The 19,358-nt window shown below is 42.1% G+C and overlaps 1 protein-coding gene across 1 annotated transcript in view; it reads right to left on the bottom strand.

Moving 5' to 3' along the window:
- LOC121861554 overlaps positions 1-18,587 on the bottom strand; it is a 46,581-nt gene extending 27,994 nt beyond the window's left edge. Inside the window, exons 1-3 of the mRNA XM_042359424.1 lie at positions 18,026-18,587; positions 16,301-16,591; positions 15,811-15,981 (exon numbers count right to left, since the gene is read on the bottom strand). Of these exons, the coding sequence (XP_042215358.1) occupies positions 15,811-15,981; positions 16,301-16,591; positions 18,026-18,195 (632 nt within the window). The 5' untranslated portion in view covers positions 18,196-18,587. The remainder of the gene's footprint in view (positions 1-15,810; positions 15,982-16,300; positions 16,592-18,025) is intronic.
- Positions 18,588-19,358: the final 771 nt, after the last annotated feature.

Raw genomic sequence — 19,358 nt, 5'->3', positions numbered from 1 at the left:
TCCCATCATTATATACTTGAAAGTAACTGTTGCTTGGGATAGAAAATAATAACAAACACAAAGATAATTTATTAAAGACGAAAATAAAACCTAAAAACATTGTTAATACGCCTACAATCATCTCACTGCTCGATGGTTTATGCGCTGGTGCCAAATCACCTTTATTTTCTTCAGTATTTTGTTTATTTACCAAATGTTTTAATCGTTTTCTTTATTAAAAATTAATGTTCATGTATAATAACACAATACTTCTTGAGTCGTCTGTATACATCTGTCATTTCTTTTGGTGTAAAATAATAAACAATTTGTTACTCATCCAGCGACTGCTAGTGGTTACTAAATGGGGTGTGTCCATATAAATATGTAAGATAAGGAATAATCAAATTTATTTTTTGTTAAGCTTTGTTTCAATAACACTGGACCATCTTTCACTAATTATTTTGTCATATATTAATAACTTTGAGTGACCTGTGTCTATAAATATACTGTATATGGTCATTTAGTGCACAGTATACATGGAGCTTTCTACATTTGTGTTAGGTCACTGTCCACGTGGTTGTTTTGTGGGGTGAAAATTATAAATATTAAGTGATATTCCAGTGCTTTGAAGGCCTTAAGAATATAAGAGGGAAGTGATGGTAACACTGTTTCTGTGTATTATTAAACCCTGAATATTTAGGTTAATTAATACCTGCTCACACTTTATGTTGTTTATCTCATTTAATTGTTTTTATATTACAGGAGGACCTGGCTCCTGCTGGGGTTTGTACTGACTCACTTAAATCTCAACTTATTTACTTGTGGATCAAGCTTTATTTTATCTCATGGTTGAGGACAAGACTTTGGTAAGTTTGTGAAGTTTGTTGTAAAATTTGCTTCATGTTACTAAATCTCAAGAGGTTATTTCCTCCTGTGAATATTGATGTGGTAGATTTTTCTTGCTTATGTCAGAGATGTTTTTATATTGAGTCAACTAACTTCCTCTAGAGAGGATGTACTTTATCATCCAAAGTTTCAGTGCCAGGAGAGTTGTTCCTCACTTATGAGGACATCTTTTGGTTAGGGGGAGGGATGAGCTCAGGTGTCTGGAAAGAAAGTCACAATTGGGGTTAGAAAAAGTCAGGGGATATGAACACATCTTTTAAATAGCATAAATAATGTTAAGGTTTGTGATTTTTTTTCCTACATTCTGGGATGAAACACATCATGGAGAACCAGATCATTGTGTTCAGTCAGCAAAGGTTTATTGATTCATCCAAGTACTGTACCCAGGTCCACACTGACACTTCCCTGGTCTAAACTCCAGATAATTAATGAACATTTACAAGGTGAAAACAGCACTTTGATGTATGTGGGTGATGTGTAATGGTATTTCAACTGGTTTGTTTGTTTTAATACAAAAAATACAAATTTGTTGAGGAAGTGAGTTTCAAATATATACGTGGAACAGTTGACAGCTGTTTTGATATCACACTAATTGTTTTAATTAAGTTCTGAAACTTTTAAGTGGCAGGTCTTGATGTAAACACTTCTTGGCATTTTCTGTTTTATTGCTGAGAGCAGGTATATACACAGATATAATCTGAGAGAATATATTGTGAATTATCTCCAGGGAAGTGTTGTGAATATCACTTTGAGATGACATTTCTGTTAAGTGTAAACTTTCCTGTCTAGTGGTATGGAGAGAACTGCCCCTCTCTGGGGTATGACAGAGTGGTAGCGAGCGAGCAGTGTTTATACTGAATCGGCCGATCCTGGCATGAGCCTTACGACAGATACAACCTTAGTGATCTAGTCATAAACAATATGGTGAATCACTTGTAGAATAATTTGATGAATAACTTGGAGTTAGGGGTATATTTATATACAGCAAAGGTGCTGTTACAATCTAGTAAACCAACCAAGCCTGTCTTAACCTATTGTGAAGACTGTGTATTGTAATACTGTACTGTATTACCTTTTTTGCAGATATTAGTTATTAATAAGGACTGAGTCACATAGGTAATGCAGTTAATATTATTCTTTATAAGTAAGAACTCTTTATTTGCTTCATTGTACAGAAATTTATAACAATATGATGTTGTGACTTCACTCTCCCTTCACTTGCTGAACAGTTTTGTGGGATTCATTGTTCTTTGTGGATAGTAATTTTTTCCTCCCAAAGTCTTGAGTAGGTGGGCACTTCCTTGACACTTGGAATGACACAAGGTTGCTCCTGCAAGATGCACACTATAAAATTGTTTCCACATTCTGATGAAAAGGTGAAGCAGCTGAGAGGATACAGGGTTTACCTTCAGTCATAAGGGTTGGTCGTTAGTACCAGAACATCCCCAGTCATTCCAGCAGCTAGTGAGTACTGTACTGACTCTAGTTGTGGAAGTAACGCCAGCCAAGTTGTCTCCTTGGGTAAGTATCTATCAGTAAGTCTTCCATCAACTAGGGAATTATAAAAACTTCAACATTGTTATACTTTTCACTTTATTTCAGACATGAAGGTGTGAGTGGACAGAGATAGGAAAGAAATATTATGGTAGCATCAGAAGGCCATCCCACACAAACATCTCCCACCACAACCAAGAATTAAAGCTCTATAAAACAAGAGGCAGAACAATTCTTCACAACTGTACAATAAGTTAGTATGATGAGTGTTGCAATGTTTCTACCTAAACAATTACCTTGTGACTCTTGTGCTTGTGTACACTGCTGATAAAGTTCCAATATATAAATGTGAAAGTGTTTGTCTGCTGTGCTTGTATACTAATGAGACAAAGTTCACTTGTGGTAAGTATTTCTCATACAATAGTGAGCTCAAGAACCACATACATATGCAGAAGAGTGGATAACTTTTTTATACAGTACAAAAGTTACCCAAAAGTGTGTATTTTGAAGGAAATATTTTTTTGAATGGTGTGTTGTAAAGTGTGTAAAAGATGGCCCAGTTTATGGATCAAATAGCTGGACATGGTGGCCAAAATAATTATGAGTGTGTACAGTGTGGTGAATTATTTTTCAGTAATGATTCTATGAAGATGCATACCTGTATGGCTGAACACTTTGATGAGATAAATATTAAGTATGAAGAAGTTGATGAAAGCTTTAACAGTAACTATGGTGTGACACAACATGTGACTAGTGATGAGAAAAATATTAAGTGTGAAGAGTTTGATGAAAGTTTAACAGTAACTATGAAGTGACGCAACATGTGACTGTTGATGAGAAAACTCGTAAATGTCTAGAAAGTGGTAAAGGTTATAACAAAAAGGAACATCTACAGGAACAAATAGTTCCACACACTGCTGAGAAGAATTTTAAATGTGAAGAGTGTGGTAAATGTTATTCCACAAAGAGCCATATGGTTGTACACACTGGTGAGAAGAATATTAAGTATGAAGGGTGTGGTAAATGTTATTCCACAAAGAGCCATCTGAAGAGACATATGGTTGTACACACTGGTGAGAAGAATTTTAAGTGTGAAGAGTGCGGTAAAAGTTATTACCGAAAGAGCTTTCTGAAGAGACATATGTCTGTACACACTGGTGAGAAGAATCTTACATGAAAGTTGTAGGGATAGATCTTACAGAAAAATGATCTGGAGAACTGTGTGGTCTTGCATGTTGGTAGGAATTATTTCAAGTGTAAATAATGGATTATTTCTTTCCAAAAGAAGACCAATTGGAAATAATCATCTGAGTGTGAACCCAAACATAACGTACCCCACAAATGGTGACCCCGGAGTGACCATTTGTTGGGTTCATACTCAGGATGGGATTTTTGAAAGGAAACTCACAATATACTCTCTGTATACATATTGTATTGGATGTACAGTGCAGCTTGGTGCTGGGAAGTGGCAGCGTGGTTACAAGCGTGATGTAGAGAGAACTGGTTGGTGAGGATGCTCAGAGGAGAACCAGGTTGTGGGTCGCCATGCTCGCCGGCGGGAGCAAGGGCCGCCAGGCAGGAGCGGAGGAGGTGGTGTTACTTGAAGACTGGCTGTAGGTAGTTAAAAGCCAAGCAGGTGATTCTATTCAACATGATCAAACAGACAAGACCTCCTCTCAACAAGCTCCTCACCACACAGCAACTCCCTAGCACTGCATTTATCAATATATATATATATATATATATATATATATATATATATATATATATATATATATATATATATATATATATATATATATATATATATATATATATATATATATATTGTTACGACAGTGTCACATTTTTCTATTTTTTTTTTATATAACATGCATCCATGTTGTTCCATATTATTCCTGTAATGTGTTAAATTTACTGTTATATATTCTAGTCACCTTACCCTGTGCTGTTAAGGTTTTAACTGTCATTATTTGTTCAAGACCATCTTATTTCTTTATTTAGTATTGTAACAAGCATTCCTTGTTTCTCTAACGACCATCTGCATCATTAAACGACCCATGTTTCACCTGCATGGTGGGAGCCGACCTTATTTATAGGACCCACCAGCAGACGGAGTTTAGTCCAGTCCTCTTTGTCATTCAGTTCACGTTCTTTTGAGTGACACTCGTCACCTGTTACTTATACTTATTTTATTTGTGTTGTTCCTGTCGCCACCAATGTGGTATATCTATGTGAGTACCTATTTATGTCTCTTATGCGTCCATCAGTGCTTGCTTAGTTACATTTAAGTGATTCAGTATTGTTTCACTTTAGTTAATTTCAGTGTTAGTTATTTTATATGTTTATACAGTGTTAACGTAATCCAATGCTTTATTTTTATTCTTTTGATGTTTCGATGTTTAGTATCATTTGTGTCTTAAAAGTTTCGATAGTGAATCAATTTGTTGTGACAGCCTACGAGGCTTTTTATTGTGTTAATATTCAATTTAATTAAATTCTTAAAGGTTTACTTTATTTATTTTTATTCCCTTTTAATTTACTTCACTTATTTTTTGTTTGGTTATGCCTAGAACCTGGATATTAAAGTAAATTAAGAGACGGCGTAACAGTTTTGGCGACTGTATGATATGGACACGAAGTAGTACCTTAAGCTGTGTATTATTATATTACTCTTATATTACTCTTATTAATTATGTATAGTAAAGTATTACAGAACATGTATTAATTCTATGTAATATTCCCATTTATTATGCACCATGTTATGTACAGTATATAAATTATCATATTTATACTTTATGTATTCAGCTTGTGAATGCTGGCATCTGTACATGCAGCGTGCAGTAATACATAGAGAGAGTGACGACAGCCAGTCCTTGTGGTGTGGACGTGAGCTTCTGGGTCCCCTGTATATATATCTCCCGTACGAGAATAGAACCTACTTTTAAGATAACAAGTGTTTATATATACCTTCAGTAGCATAGAACATTTTGGAGGTATCAAGACGAACGTCAGATGGCGCAGTGATTATTTCTCAGTGAGATAAAGTGGACCAAGCCTTCCCGTCCAGACTCTGTTAATGGCGTCTCATCTTCAGCTTCATGATCTACAGCAAGACTACTACAAGCCTCTAGACTTACAGTGTTGTGAAGTGCTATGCTGTGTAAAGTGCTGTGCTGTGAAGTGAAGTGTTTTGTGAAGTGCTGTGTTGTGTATTTTAATCATAATTGTCTGTGAAAATTGCGGTCAGATGACTAAGGGAGCGGCCCGACAGTACGTGCTCTCCCGTCTCTGGTCTGAGGGTAACTAATCGACCAGCGCTCAACGCGGCCCAGTTGCTCCTACGTCTGGCAGCGCGCCAAGTCTCTCCCGGCAACCAGCAAGACACACACACACACACGCATTCACCTTATATTAAATTCTTGTGACTTACTGTAGACTTCTGTAATTCTGTGCATAGATTACGAGGGGCTGACCCGCTCTTTTGCACAGATAGAGTACAGAAGCAGTCGGCATGTCTCACAGGGATCAAAACGATACCCTGGACGATGGGGTTATGAGTTTTAGTGTGGGAGACCTCTCCCCACCCACACTCAGGCCCCAAGCTCCCCACACTGACAACGCCCAGTCACCCACAGAATCTCCTCGTTCGTCGGGAGCAAGCTCTCCTGCGATGCATGCGTCCACAGATCTCCTTCAACTGATTAAGTGGATGGAAACTTCTCGACGCCAGGACGATATTGCAAGGAGAGAAGAGGAAGAAAGTCGGTACAGAAGGTCTGAAAAACGGCGCCATGAAGAGGAACAACGACGGAGAGAACTCGAAGACATACGTAGAAGTGAGGATGATCTGAGAAGAAGAGAGGATCAAGCCAGATTTGAAGTCTTGATTTCTCTGTTAGCCTCCCCACAACGATCTACCGTACAAGATTCGTCTGCTACTACTAACGTTGATGCGACTAGAGGTACTGGTACCTCATTTCCCAGAGTCGAGTCAACAATCCCTCAAAAGGCTGCAGTACACACGTCCCCCTCTCTGATGTCTGACGCTTCTTATCAGATGTTTCGGGAATGGCGTCGACGTTGGGAAGACTACGCAACAATGGTTGACTTGTCAAGTTTATCACAGCCGAAACAGATGATACAGCTTCGTATGTGCTTGTCCTTAGAGACACAACGTACTCTCGAGCACACACTTCAAGTGCCTCCTACGACAACTCTGACGGTAGAGGCCGTGCTCGACAAGTTACAAGAACACGTTAAGGGACAGCGCAACGAAGCACTCAGAAGAAGAGAACTACTCCAATGTAAGCAGCTTGATGGAGAATGTTTTGACGCATTTTTTGTAAGACTCAAAAGATGTTCAGAGGAAGTTGATGTTTGTCCTGGACATTCTTAAGTCTGTGAAGAGACACAACTCAAGACAATCATTTTAACGGGTGTTCGAGGTGAAGAGCTAGTTCAGCGTCTCATTTCCCTTGACCCCACTTCCTCCCTTCAAGATGTTGTTACAAAATGTCGAGCGTATGAGGCCGCCAGGTGTGCGACTTCAGCTTTACGCTCACAACCTGACCAGGTGAGGGCAGTGTCTTCCTACAGAAAGGGTAAGAAGCAGCAAAGTAACTCCACCCCTCACCCTCCAGCTACACCTTCAGCAACAGCTTTGTGTAACAGCTGTGCGAGACAGCATGATGCCTCCCAGTGCCCAGCTGCTCAAAGCGTGTGCAGAAGTTGCGACCGCCAGGGTCACTGGGCTTACACAGTCAAGTGCCCTGCTAGCAAAGTTCAGTGCAGACTTTGTGGTCGTGTGGGCCATTATGACAAATGTTGTCGTAAGAAGACACAGAGAGGACACCACCTAGGATCCAAGAAGTCATCCTCAGGTAGTGCTGGCGCGCCCCCTCCTTCTGGCAAGCATCAAGACGCTGTGTCCAGTCGTTCCTGCCGTCGTGTACATTGTTCCACAGACACGACGCCCCAGCACATTAATGTCCTTCATTTCTTACGGTAACTTGTCATCTTGTCTTCAGATGTTACCTGACACCGGTGCTGACGTCTCAGTAATTGGTCCACAACACTTAGCAAGTTTGGGAATACCCAGGAGCAACCTACAGCCCCCTCCTCAGACAACGAAACTGACAGCTGATGGTTCCAAGATGGCTCCAGCTTTGGGATCTTTCTGGGCTACTCTTACCTTTGGTAAGCAGTCTTGCTCAGCCCGGATTGATGTTCATGATGGGATCCCGACTCCGCTTTTATCATATGGCCATTGTCAAGAGTTGGCCATTATTTCCAAGGAATTCCCCAAACCAATTTTAAAGGTCACCCATGTCAACAGGTTGAAGGAATACCCTATATCTACTAACAAGTCCCCTTCTGATGCAAGAGCTTACCCTCTCAAGGAGCTTGCTGACGTGTTGGTTACGAAGAAATCTTTAGGATTCACACCACACAAGCCGATGGTGGGTCCACCTATGAAGATTCATCTTAAGGATGGTGCCACACCTTTTGCCATCCACACCCCTCGTTTGATTCCTCATGCCTACAAGGAGCGAGTTAGACAAGAGCTTGACTCCATGGTTGCTCAGGGAATCATCAAGCCGGCAGGAGACGAACCTTCACCTTGGTGCCACCCTCTCGTCCCCGTCGCCAAACCTCGTGGTGGAGTACGAATCACCACTCATCTATCAAAACTTAACCAGCAAGTTTCCCGTCCAGCCCACCCTTCACCCACACCCTTCGCAGCTGTTCGAAATGTGGACCCGAAGGCAAAGTTTTTTACAACGATGGACGCCTTATGTGGTTATTGGCAGATCGAGTTGGCCGAAGAAGACCAGCATTTGACTACATTCATCACACCATATGGAAGATACCAGTATTGCAGAGGCCCCATGGGATTTGCCGCTACGGGCGATGCATTCTGTCAACGTGGTGACGCGGCCCTTCAAGGAGTCACGAATTGTGTCAAAGTGGTTGATGATATATTACTCCATGACGAAGACTACTGTACCCACCTCTCCCGAATATATGAAGTTCTCACCAGATGTCGCAAGTACGGGATTACCCTCAATGCTGACAAGTTTGTAGGTACACTCTCTCAGCATCAGGCATCGCAGCTGACCCGGAGAAAGTAAGTGGAATCAGGGATTTTCCAACCCCTGCCAACCTGACAGACCTCCGATCTTTTTTGGGTCTGGTCAATCAGCTGGCTGAATTTACACCTGACATCTCCGCCGCAGCCCAGCCGTTACGCCCCCTGCTGAGCCCCAGGAGGACCTTCCTGTGGACCCCAGATCATCAAGAGGCCTTCCAGCGAGTCAAGCAGGCCCTCGTAAGTCCATCTGTCCTCGCCTGTTATGACCCAGCCCTACCCACCGTCCTCCAGACCGATGCCTCCAGACTCTACGGCGTTGGTTACGCCCTTCTGCAGGACCATGGCGGTGGACAACTCCGCTTAATTCAGTGTGGATCCCGGTTCCTGACCGACGCTGAGACCCGATATGCCACGATTGAGCTGGAGATGTTGGCTGTTGTCTGGGCGATGGCGAAGTGCCGCTTCTACCTGATAGGACTTAAGCACTTCACCCTCTTCACGGATCATCGCCCTCTTATACCTATAATCAATCACTACTCTTTAGATGCAGTAAAGAATCCTCGCCTTCAACGTCTGAAAGAGAAGCTCTCGCCTTATCTCTTCACGGCTGTGTGGCGTGCGGGTAAGCTGTTGTGCATCCCGGATGCCCTGTCCCGCGCCCCTGTCAGTCGCCCCACCCCAGAGGACGAGATGTTGTGTTCTACAGCTGCTGCATCCCTCAAGTCAGTAGTTTCATTGAAGGCCGTCTTCACATCAGAAGAGTCTACAGCACCGGATGCAGACAAGACCCTTGAAGATCTCCGCACCGCAGCCCGGGCCGACCCTTCCTATATCCGGCTCGTCGACTGTGTGTCCCAGGGATTTCCATCTAACCGATACGACCTTCATGAATCGCTACTCCCGTACTGGAAAATACGCGAGGACCTCTATTGTGACGGAGACCTCGTCTTGTATGGTCCACGAGTAGTTATTCCTGCTGCCCTACGCCGCCGTACCTTGACCCGCCTTCACGACAGCCATCGAGGAGTGGAGGCCACCAAGCGACGGGGGAAGCAGACTGTATTTTGGCCCGGAATCGACGCGGACATTGCAAGTACCGTCCGTGCCTGTGAGCTGTGCCAGATTCTGCAACCCAGCCAGCAACAGGAACCTTTAATGTGCGACGATAACCCTTCAAGACCCTTCGAGTCTGTGTCGGCCGATTTCTTTGCAGTAGCAGGGAAGTCCTTCCTCGTCATTGCCGACCGATTGTCTGGATGGCCTGTTGTCGTCCCCTGTGGTAGTGATACAACGGCTACTGCTACCATCCGGAATTTCAGGCATTACTTCAGAGAAGTTGGTGTTCCCCTCCGCCTCAGGACCGATGGAGAACCCCAGTTCACCAGCCACGAGTTCCGGGACTTGATGGACCGTTGGGGAGTCCATCATGTCGTGACCTCGCCCCACTACCCCCAGGCGAATGGACAAGCTGAAGCCGCAGTCAAGACTGTGAAACACCTGGTCCTTAAGGTGTCACCCTCAGGAAATATCGACTGCAAGGACTTAGATTGAGGTTTGTTGGAGTTACGCAACACCCCGAACTTCACCGGACGCTCCCCAGCCCAGGTTCTATATGGACATCATCTCAGGTCTTGTGTTCCTGCCCACCCGAAGTCTTTTTCTCAAGAATGGCAGGCCAAGACTGAGGAATGTGACCGCCGTGCAGCAGAACGAGCCGCAGATGTCGCTGCTCGGTACGACTGTCATGCCCGCCCCCTTCCCAAGTTGAGTATCGGCCAGCAGGTCAGGATTCAAGATCAGGTATCTCACCGCTGGGACAAGGTTGGGGTTGTCATGGGTATTGGCCTGTCCAGGGACTACCAAGTGCGTCTTCCTAGTGGTAGAGTATGGTGGAGGAACCGTCGTTTCCTCCGACCTGTGGAGCTGCCTAGTGTTGACCCTTCCCCAGTTGAGTCCCCTAATGTTGATGTCTTTAAAGTAAATCCATCCCCACCTTGTGTTTCTGCCCCAGTACTCCGCAGGTCCGAGCGCCTCAGAAACAAAAGGTCCGCTCAAGATGAAACTATGAGCGTATAGGGGGGAGGGAAGTGTATGATATGGACACGAAGTAGTACCTTACGCTGTGTATTATTATATTACTCTTATATTACTCTTATTAATTATGTATAGTAAAGTATTACAGAACATGTATTAATCCTATGTAATATTCCCATTTATTATGCACCATGTTATGTATATAAATTATCATATTTATACTTTATGTATTCAGCTTGTGAATGCTGGCATCTGTACATGCAGCGCGCAGTAATACATAGAGAGAGTGACGACAGCCAGTCCTTTTGGTGCGGACGCGAGCTTCTGGGTCCCCTGTATATATATCTCCCGTACGAGAATAGAACCTACTTTTAAGATAACAAGTGTTTATATATACCTTCAGTAGCATAGAACATTTTGGAGGTATCAAGACTAACGTCAGAGCGACCTTCCCAGGATTCACTAACGACCTTTTGGCACTTGTGAGTTTCTTTTCTAAGCATGCTGATGGATTTGTTTTGAGGCATGGTAGGACTAACAATGGTAATTTTGTGCGTAATAATTTTGTACATGACAACAGGAGCTGGACTCGTTCGCCACCTAATGGGGCGTCCTAATTTTCTAATTTACTTGTAGTTTCTGTGGAAAGCCGGGTCATAAGGCTGTTTTTTGTTGGACAAGGTTGCAGCCAAATAAGGTGAAGCACGAGAGGTTGCAGTTTCGGTTCTCGCCTCACGAGACTATGATCTTTTCCAGGAGAGTTTTGCGAAGGACCCAGACGTTAGTACCTTTCGTCCCTTTTTGTCACAAGGCACGGTAGAAGTTGATGGTGTCGAAACACCAGTCATTATTTTTGAGAGACTCGGGTTGTCTCCAAACTCTCATCAAAGAGGGTGTTGTTGCGACGAGGAAGACTGACAAAACGTCGTTTTGGGCTCCCTTTGGGGTAAAGGTGCAGCTCCTTTGGTTTTTCAGGGATAGCTAAACATAGGAGGTGTGCAAGCGCTGCCTGTTTTAGTACGTGTCAAGTCTCCTTGTTGCTAGAGAGTGGACCTCATACTTTGTGTGCTGTGACTCGTTTTATGTTAATGACTAATGATCATAATGTAACTCCTGATGTAGATGATTCACTGTCCTTAGAAAGAATTTTTGCTAACCCAATTGCTTCCAAGACATTTCTTCCGCAGTTAATGCTGTAACCGGGAGAGTAGCTCTAATAGCTGCGCAAGAGCAAGACATTCATTACGGCTCTTGTTTGACCGGGTGTTAGATTCTGCCAATGATTCAGGCCCTACCACGAGATATTTCAGTCAAGATGGTGTTTTGTGCTGCCGCTGGCTCCCACCGACTATGTCAGAGGAAGACGCGGACTGGGCGTCTATCACTCAAATAGTTCTCCCACACACTTACAGACAACATGTTCTAGCTCTGGCCCATGACGGTCGCTTTTCTGGACATCAAGGTGTCCGAAAGACTTTCAACAGGCTGGCCAGGAAGTTCTATTGGCCAGTTACGAGGAGAGATGTCACTAAATATTGTAAGTACTGTCATTTTTGTCAAAAGGTAGGCAAAGCCAATCGGGCTATTCCACCTTTTCCACTTGTAAGAGTACCTCACGTACCTGAGCCCTTTACAACAGTACAGTGTGACATTGTAGGCCCTCTGCCTAAAACTTCTAGTGGGTTTGAATATTTATTTACAGTCATTGATACCTTCACTAGGTACTTGCATGCTGTACCTCTTAGGAAAGTTACTGCTAAGGCCCTTGTTAAATGTTTGCTTGACCTGTTTAGTCACTTTGGGTTGCCGTACCGTGTTCAAACGGACGGTGCTTCATATTTTGTAGGAAAAGTTTTCAAGGAAGCCCTAACAGAGTTGGGAATAGATTGTTAGGTGGTAGTGAAGAGAGCATTAATGTATTAAGTTTAATAGGAGATGTTAGAGAGAAGCTTCTAAGTTGTTGGAGCCTTGCCACAGACCACTTACAGCAGTCGCAGTCCAAGATCAAGACATGGTACGACAAGCATGCCAGACACAGAGAGTTCCAGATAGGAGATCAAGTACTTATTCTCTTGCTGAGACTTGGACAGCCGCTCCATGCGAAGTTCAGTGGGCCATATAGAGTGGTGAAGAAGGTAAGCCTCACGAATTATATTATCTCTACCCCTGACAGGCGCCGACTACAGCGCTTATGTCACGTCAACCCCATCAAGCTGTACCACACACGCCCAGCATCCCCGTTTGTTGCTGATGATCCAGTTCCCGTGTGTGCCGTTGACACTTTCTTGGTAGACGGTGAGAAAGAAGAGGAAAAAGAAGGGGCAAGTCCACTCGCCCTGTCATCAGTCAGGGTTTGGCAGTCCAACTCCGTGGAGTTGCAGGAGAAGCTACAGCGTCTACCGGGACACCAGAGAGCTGACGTGCTGACTGCCATCCAACAACATCCTCTTGTCTTCCAAGATAGGCCAGGCCAGGCCTGCATGATATTGATGTTGGTTCTGCTAAGCCTATCAAGCAGGCTCCCTACCGTATCCATCCAAGCCAGGTGGAGAAAGTGAAGCAGGAGTTAGCCAACATGGAGTCCATGGGCATCATTGAACCAGCGACCAGCGAGTGGTGCTCACCAGTCACTCTCGTACCGAAGAAGGACGGCACTCTTCGATTCTGCATCGACTTCCGCAAGGTCAACGCCGTCACCAGCAAGGACAGCTTCCCTCTACCAAGAGTCGACGACTGCATCGAAGCAATCGGGAACGCCAAGTTCCTCTCTAAGATTGATTGCCTTCGAGGGTTTTGGCAAGTACCATTGACCCGTCTTGCTAAAGACATCTCCAGTTTTGTGACATTAGGTAAGACCAGTAAATTTAATGCCCCTGCCACCTTTCAAAGGCCGATGTCACAAGTCACGGCCAATTTGCCTGGTTGTGTAGTATATTTAGATGATGTTGTAATTTTTTCTGACACTTGGTCAGACCATTTATGTCAGCTAGACGCTCTCTTCACTGAGTTAGAAAATGTAGGACTTGTTATAAACCTTGCTAAGTCAGAATTTGTTTGTGCTCAACTTTTGTATCTGGGACATGTAATTGGGTTGGGAAACTTGCTCCTCCCACAGCAAGGTGTGACACTATTTCTCAGATGCCTGTTCCATGTAACAAACGACAAGTCCGCAGATTTTTGGGTTGTGTGGGTTATTACCGGAGATATATTTGTAATTTTGCCGAGTTGGCACTACCCCTTACTGATTTGTTGAAGAAGGGTAATATTTTTTGTTGGACTTCAAGGTGTCAGGATTCTTTTCAAAGCTTGAAAAATGTATTATGCTCATACCCTATTTTGAGAGCCCCTAATTTTTCTAAGCCTTTCAAGCTAGCCTGTGATGCTAGTGATCTTGCTGCAGGTTCTGCCCTGTTGCAAGAGGATGATGACAGTGTAGACCACCCAGTGGCATTTTATAGTAAAAAATTCAATCCAGCTCAAACCCGCTATGCAACAGTGGAAAAAATTGCTGTCAATTATCCTAGCTTTGCAACATTTCAGTTATTATTTATTACCAAGTAATTTATACAGATCACAAACCACTGCAGTTTCTCAAAACATTCAAGTTAAAAAACCAGAGATTAATTCACTGGAGTTTGCTCCTTCAGAACTATAATTTACATGTCACACATATTAAGGGTTCAGACAATGTGCTGGCTGATCTGTTATCTAGACCCACAGAATGAACACTTATGTCATATCAAAATTTGTGCAAGCAAAAATTTTATTTTATGGGGGGAAGTGTTACGACCGTGTCGTATTTTTCTATTATTTTTTATAACATGCTTCAATGTTGTTCCATATTATTCCTGTAATGATGTGTTATATTTACTATTATATATTCTAGTCACCTTACCCTGTGCTGTTAAGGTTTTAACTGTCATTATTTGTTCAAGCCCATCTTATTTCTTCATTTAGTATTGTAACAAGCATTCTTTGTTTCTCTAACGACCATCTGCATCGTTAAACGACCCATGTTTCACCGGCGTGTCGCACTGGCGGGAGCCGACCTTATATATAGTACCCACCAGCAGACGGAGTTCAGTCCAGTCCTCCTGTCATTCAGTCCACGTTCTTTTGAGTGACACCCGTCACCTGTTACTTATACTTTATTTTATTTCTGTGTTGTTCCTGTCGCCACCAATGTGGTATATCTATGTGAGTACCTATTCATGTCTCTTATGTGTCCATCAGTGCTTGCTTAGTTACATTTAAGTAATTCAGTGTTGTTTCACGATAGTTAATTTCAGTGTTAGTTATTTTATATGTTTATGCAGTGTTAACGTAATCCAGTGCTTTATTTTTATTCTATATGTTTAAGCAGTTCTTTTGATGTTTCGATGTTTTAGTATCATTTGTGTCTTAAAAGTTTCGATAGTGAATCAATTTGTTGTGACAGCCTACGAGGCTCTTTATTGTGTTAGTATTTAATTTAATTAAATTCTTAAAGGTTTACTTTATTTATTTTTATTCCCTTTTGATTTACTTCACTTTTTTTTGTTTGGTTACGCCTAGAACCTGGATATTAAAGTAAATTAAGAGACGGCGTAACAATATATATATATATATATATATATATATATATATATATATATATATATATATATATATATATATATATATATATATATATATATATATATATATATATATATATATATATATATTGTGCATGATTAATAATTAATAATATTATTAGTTATTAATAATTAATGTTATTTTTTATTGTAATGTTAATATTTACATGTAACATGTTAGAATAAATATTATAATACATGAGTAACCAAGACACAACTTGAATTTTTTGTTTTGTGTTTGTTTATATCAATAAAGAGAAACAATAAGAATGCCTTTTAACAGCCAAGAACTCAACTGAAATAAAGTTAATTTATTTCCCAAATTTATGTAACGGCATAACAGGTGATTCATCACTTGCAGTAGATGTAAGCCAATAGATGGCGCTATTATTGTGGTATCTGGCAACTATATCGTACACACATTTCATAAATATTTTAGCTGGAGCTTTCCTATCTTCAGTAGAGTATCTTTTATCCGAACCAACGTATTTCATACCAAGAACAGAAATTTATGGCGGACACTCTTAATAATCGTCAACAGTTAATTTACTCTGTATATGTTGATATACAATTTTGGGAATTTGTGGTACCTTCCATCATCTCAAAATTCAATGGGGTTTTCTGAAATACTCAAAAGAATTGAAATACTCGTATAGTATCCACAATAATACTCAGGAGTCGACTCACCTGTCCCGCATGATTGGTTCTTCTGGACAGGTGGGGTAGGTGATGTATGAGACGACGGTGGCAGTGGTCAGACGGTAATGGGTATTCGGAGTGACTCTAGGTGTGGTGATCGTGGTCGTAGTATGGTGCTCTACTGCCACCAAGGGCGCCTCCACTAACACGGGATCCTCACTGAAATTGAAAAATTGCAAACAACAAAAATACTACTACTCTCCCATACGATATATCTAGAGAATAAGAAAGAGAGTTTTGTGAAATATGATACTTGCATAGAATTTATCTTGATTATCACAGTTCGCAACATAACAGGACATGAACACACAGCAATGGTTGAATTTTGAGTTGGTGTGGGTCATTCAGTATGGGAGTAACACTGCTTGGGGGGATAAAGGGACGTAAGATGAACTAGGGCAGTAAAGTAGCATGTAATAAACTGGGTAGCCAAGGAAAATAAGACAAGTTAAGCAACAAAAGATCGTGCAGAGCGTACTCAAGTGTGCCACTAGATTGAGTGTAGAAGTTGGAGTGTAAATTAGGGAACGTCATCACCCCAACCATCACTACCACCTCCTCCTCTTCCTCTCCAACTTCCTGCTCCTGCTGCCCCTCCAGGTTCTCCTCCTCCTCCTTCTCCTCTTCCTCTCTAACCTCGTGTTCCTCTTCCTTTCTCTCCAGCCTCCCTTTCCTCACCATACTCTGCGTCCTTAGCATTTCTTCCTCCGTCAAGGATTTTTTCTCGTGTGGGCCTACCTCCCACATCACCTGCAGACGTATCTCGCCTCTGTGGAACAGGAACACATTACACATTCGACTCGTGATCCCGGGTCAAATATCAATAAAATGATGAAGATAAATAGGATCACCTGCAGATTAGACATCCCAGCTATTTCACCCGATTATTAAACACCCTAACACTATATAAGGAGTTAGGTAAGATTAGCTAGAGTGCTTAATCTTCAGATGATCAGATAATGTTGTAGCTGGTGCTAATTGCATTGTTTGAATGAGATCCCTTGGCCAGCAATTCGAATGTTTATGGACTCTTAGTGGCGATTATATTCTCTGACATTTTTGTTTCATAAATACATATGAATTCAGCTCTTTGAAATACGAAAGAATTCGAAAGCTTGAGAATAAAACATAGCTTCTTATCCCACCATCACCTACTTTCTCCTCTCACCTCCTACTCCCTTTCTCCCACCTTTCCCTCACCTCGTCCTCATCCCTTCCTACAGCTCCCTCGCCCCTTCCTCTCTCTTTCTTATCCCTTCCTCTCTCCCTCCACACCCTCTATCCCTCTCTTCCCTCTCTTACCTCACCCTCACTCCTTTCACCCAGTCCCCATCCTTTCTTCTTCCTTTCCCTTTAAGAAAATGTAATGCATTTGATCAATACCTTTTGAGATATACGAGTATATACTTTATTTTGTGTCTGGAAAATGAAATTGTAAAATATATTTACCAACAGAGAAAAATGACATCTCTCTCTCTCTCTCTCTCTCTCTCTGTTTATCTGTCAGTCTATCTCTCTGTTTATCTATCTGTCTGGCTGTCTGTCTGTCTGTCTGTGCTCAGCATATCGTTAAAATTCACCACTCTCCCTTTCCTCTTTCCAGACAGTTTCTATCAGCACCTGTGATCCATTAGGGAGAAGTCTACACACACACACACACACACACACACACACACACACACACACACACACACACACACACACACACACACACACACACACACACACATACACACACACACACACACATACACACACACACACACACACACACACACACACCGCAGTTGTGAAGTATTTACAATTCTTTCAGGTGAATAAGTGCTTACTTTATTGGCCACAGGTGTCTTTCACAAAATAAAATAATTTATTTCCATAATGATACGTCGTGGGTACTTAGGCCGTCTTTCTGCACAGTACTTAGTGTGTTTATGTGGTGTAAGCTTACATCTTAAAGCCTTTTCTGCCTTCTTTTAACTTGATAGCAAGGGTTTTATTATCCCTTCAGTGTCAAGAATGCCAAAGAAAGTAAGAAGAAAAGGAGAAGGGTGATTGAATACTAAGCCAACACAATTTAACCCCATCATTTCGGGGACGTCCCTTTTAATTTTTTATTTAAATAACGATAGACGATTTTATTCAGCTCAGAGGGAGGCCCGTACACAAGGGGTTAGTAGACTATATCCACTGAGAGTCACACTACCTGTTGGTCTCAGAGGAGTTCGCTGCGTCACTGTCCATCAGGAAGATTTGGTTCTTATCAGGGCGAAGGGGTGCCACCTTCACCGCCAGGGAGGGCAGCCGCACCTCCTCACCCTCGTTTGCGGGAGACTCCACGACGACCCTCAGGTGTCTCATAGCCAGGTTCAGCATCCTCCAAGTGTCCTGTGGGGGAGACAGGGAGGGACGACAGTGGTTGTTTTAGGTATTGGTGATGAGACGTTAGAAAGAGAGAGAGAGAGAGAGAGAGAGAGAGAGAGAGAGAGAGAGAGAGAATGGTGAGTGCTTAGTTAGATCATGGACAGCGGAGGACTATGATGTAACTCACGGAATAGGTGAGGGCGTTCCTCTGGCCGACCACAGTCTGCAGGATACCCAGGAACACTGGCAGGGAAACCACCTCTTCCGCCATCTCTATCATTCCCAGGATGTCGATGACGCTTGAGCCTTCACCAGGGAGGATTGATTTGCCTTTCTCCTGCAGGATTTTGAAGAGATTCTCCGCCACATTCTCCAGGTCATCAGGGAGGGATTCATAGCCCCGCTCAAAGAGGTACAAGAACTGGGTGATTCAGAAACATTGATATATGAGTCATAAAGAGCGAGAACGGATATATAATTCTTTTCGGGGACAGACAAACATTCCATGGGGGATTGAGAGTCGTGACCTGAATCATAAGTTGAAATTGACTGGATAAGGACTATTTTTATGGAGATTATATATGATGGAGAAATTTGTAGTAACTTCATAGCTCCGGTTTTCAGGGATAGTAGTGATAAAAAACATCAGGAATTTGGTCAAAGAACATTTCAGTGTTCCTATGAAAATATAAAGAACACTTTTTTAGATGTTATAATTATTATTATTATTATTATTATTATTATTATTATTATTATTATTATTATTATTATTATTATTATTATTATTATTATTATTATTACACTGCTGGAAGTCATACAATTTAAAGTACCCGAAAGCCTATGAGTGACTCAATTAAGTAGAAGAATAAAACATCATGTTAAACTTAAGAACAAACAGAGTCGTTGCGAACATCAGCGTCACTGTCTTACGGTAGCTATTGCATCAAGTTTTTTTTTTTTTTTACAACAGGCAGAGTGAGCCATACAAAATCCTTCTCCCCTAACCTAACCTAACCTCACCGAAGAAAATCCTCCTATCCTAACCTAACCAAAGAAAATTCTCATAATAGCCAATGAAAATCCACCTAACCTAACCTAACCTAACCTAACCCAACCAAACCTAACCAAACCTAACCTAACCTAACCTAATCAAAGAAAATTTTCATAATAACCAA

The sequence above is a fragment of the Homarus americanus genome, unplaced genomic scaffold, assembly GCF_018991925.1.
Source record: "Homarus americanus isolate GMGI-L3 unplaced genomic scaffold, GMGI_Hamer_2.0 scaffold24260, whole genome shotgun sequence".
Classification (NCBI taxonomy): Eukaryota; Metazoa; Arthropoda; class Malacostraca; order Decapoda; family Nephropidae; genus Homarus; species Homarus americanus.
This window is presented reverse-complemented; position numbering and strand designations above follow the sequence as displayed.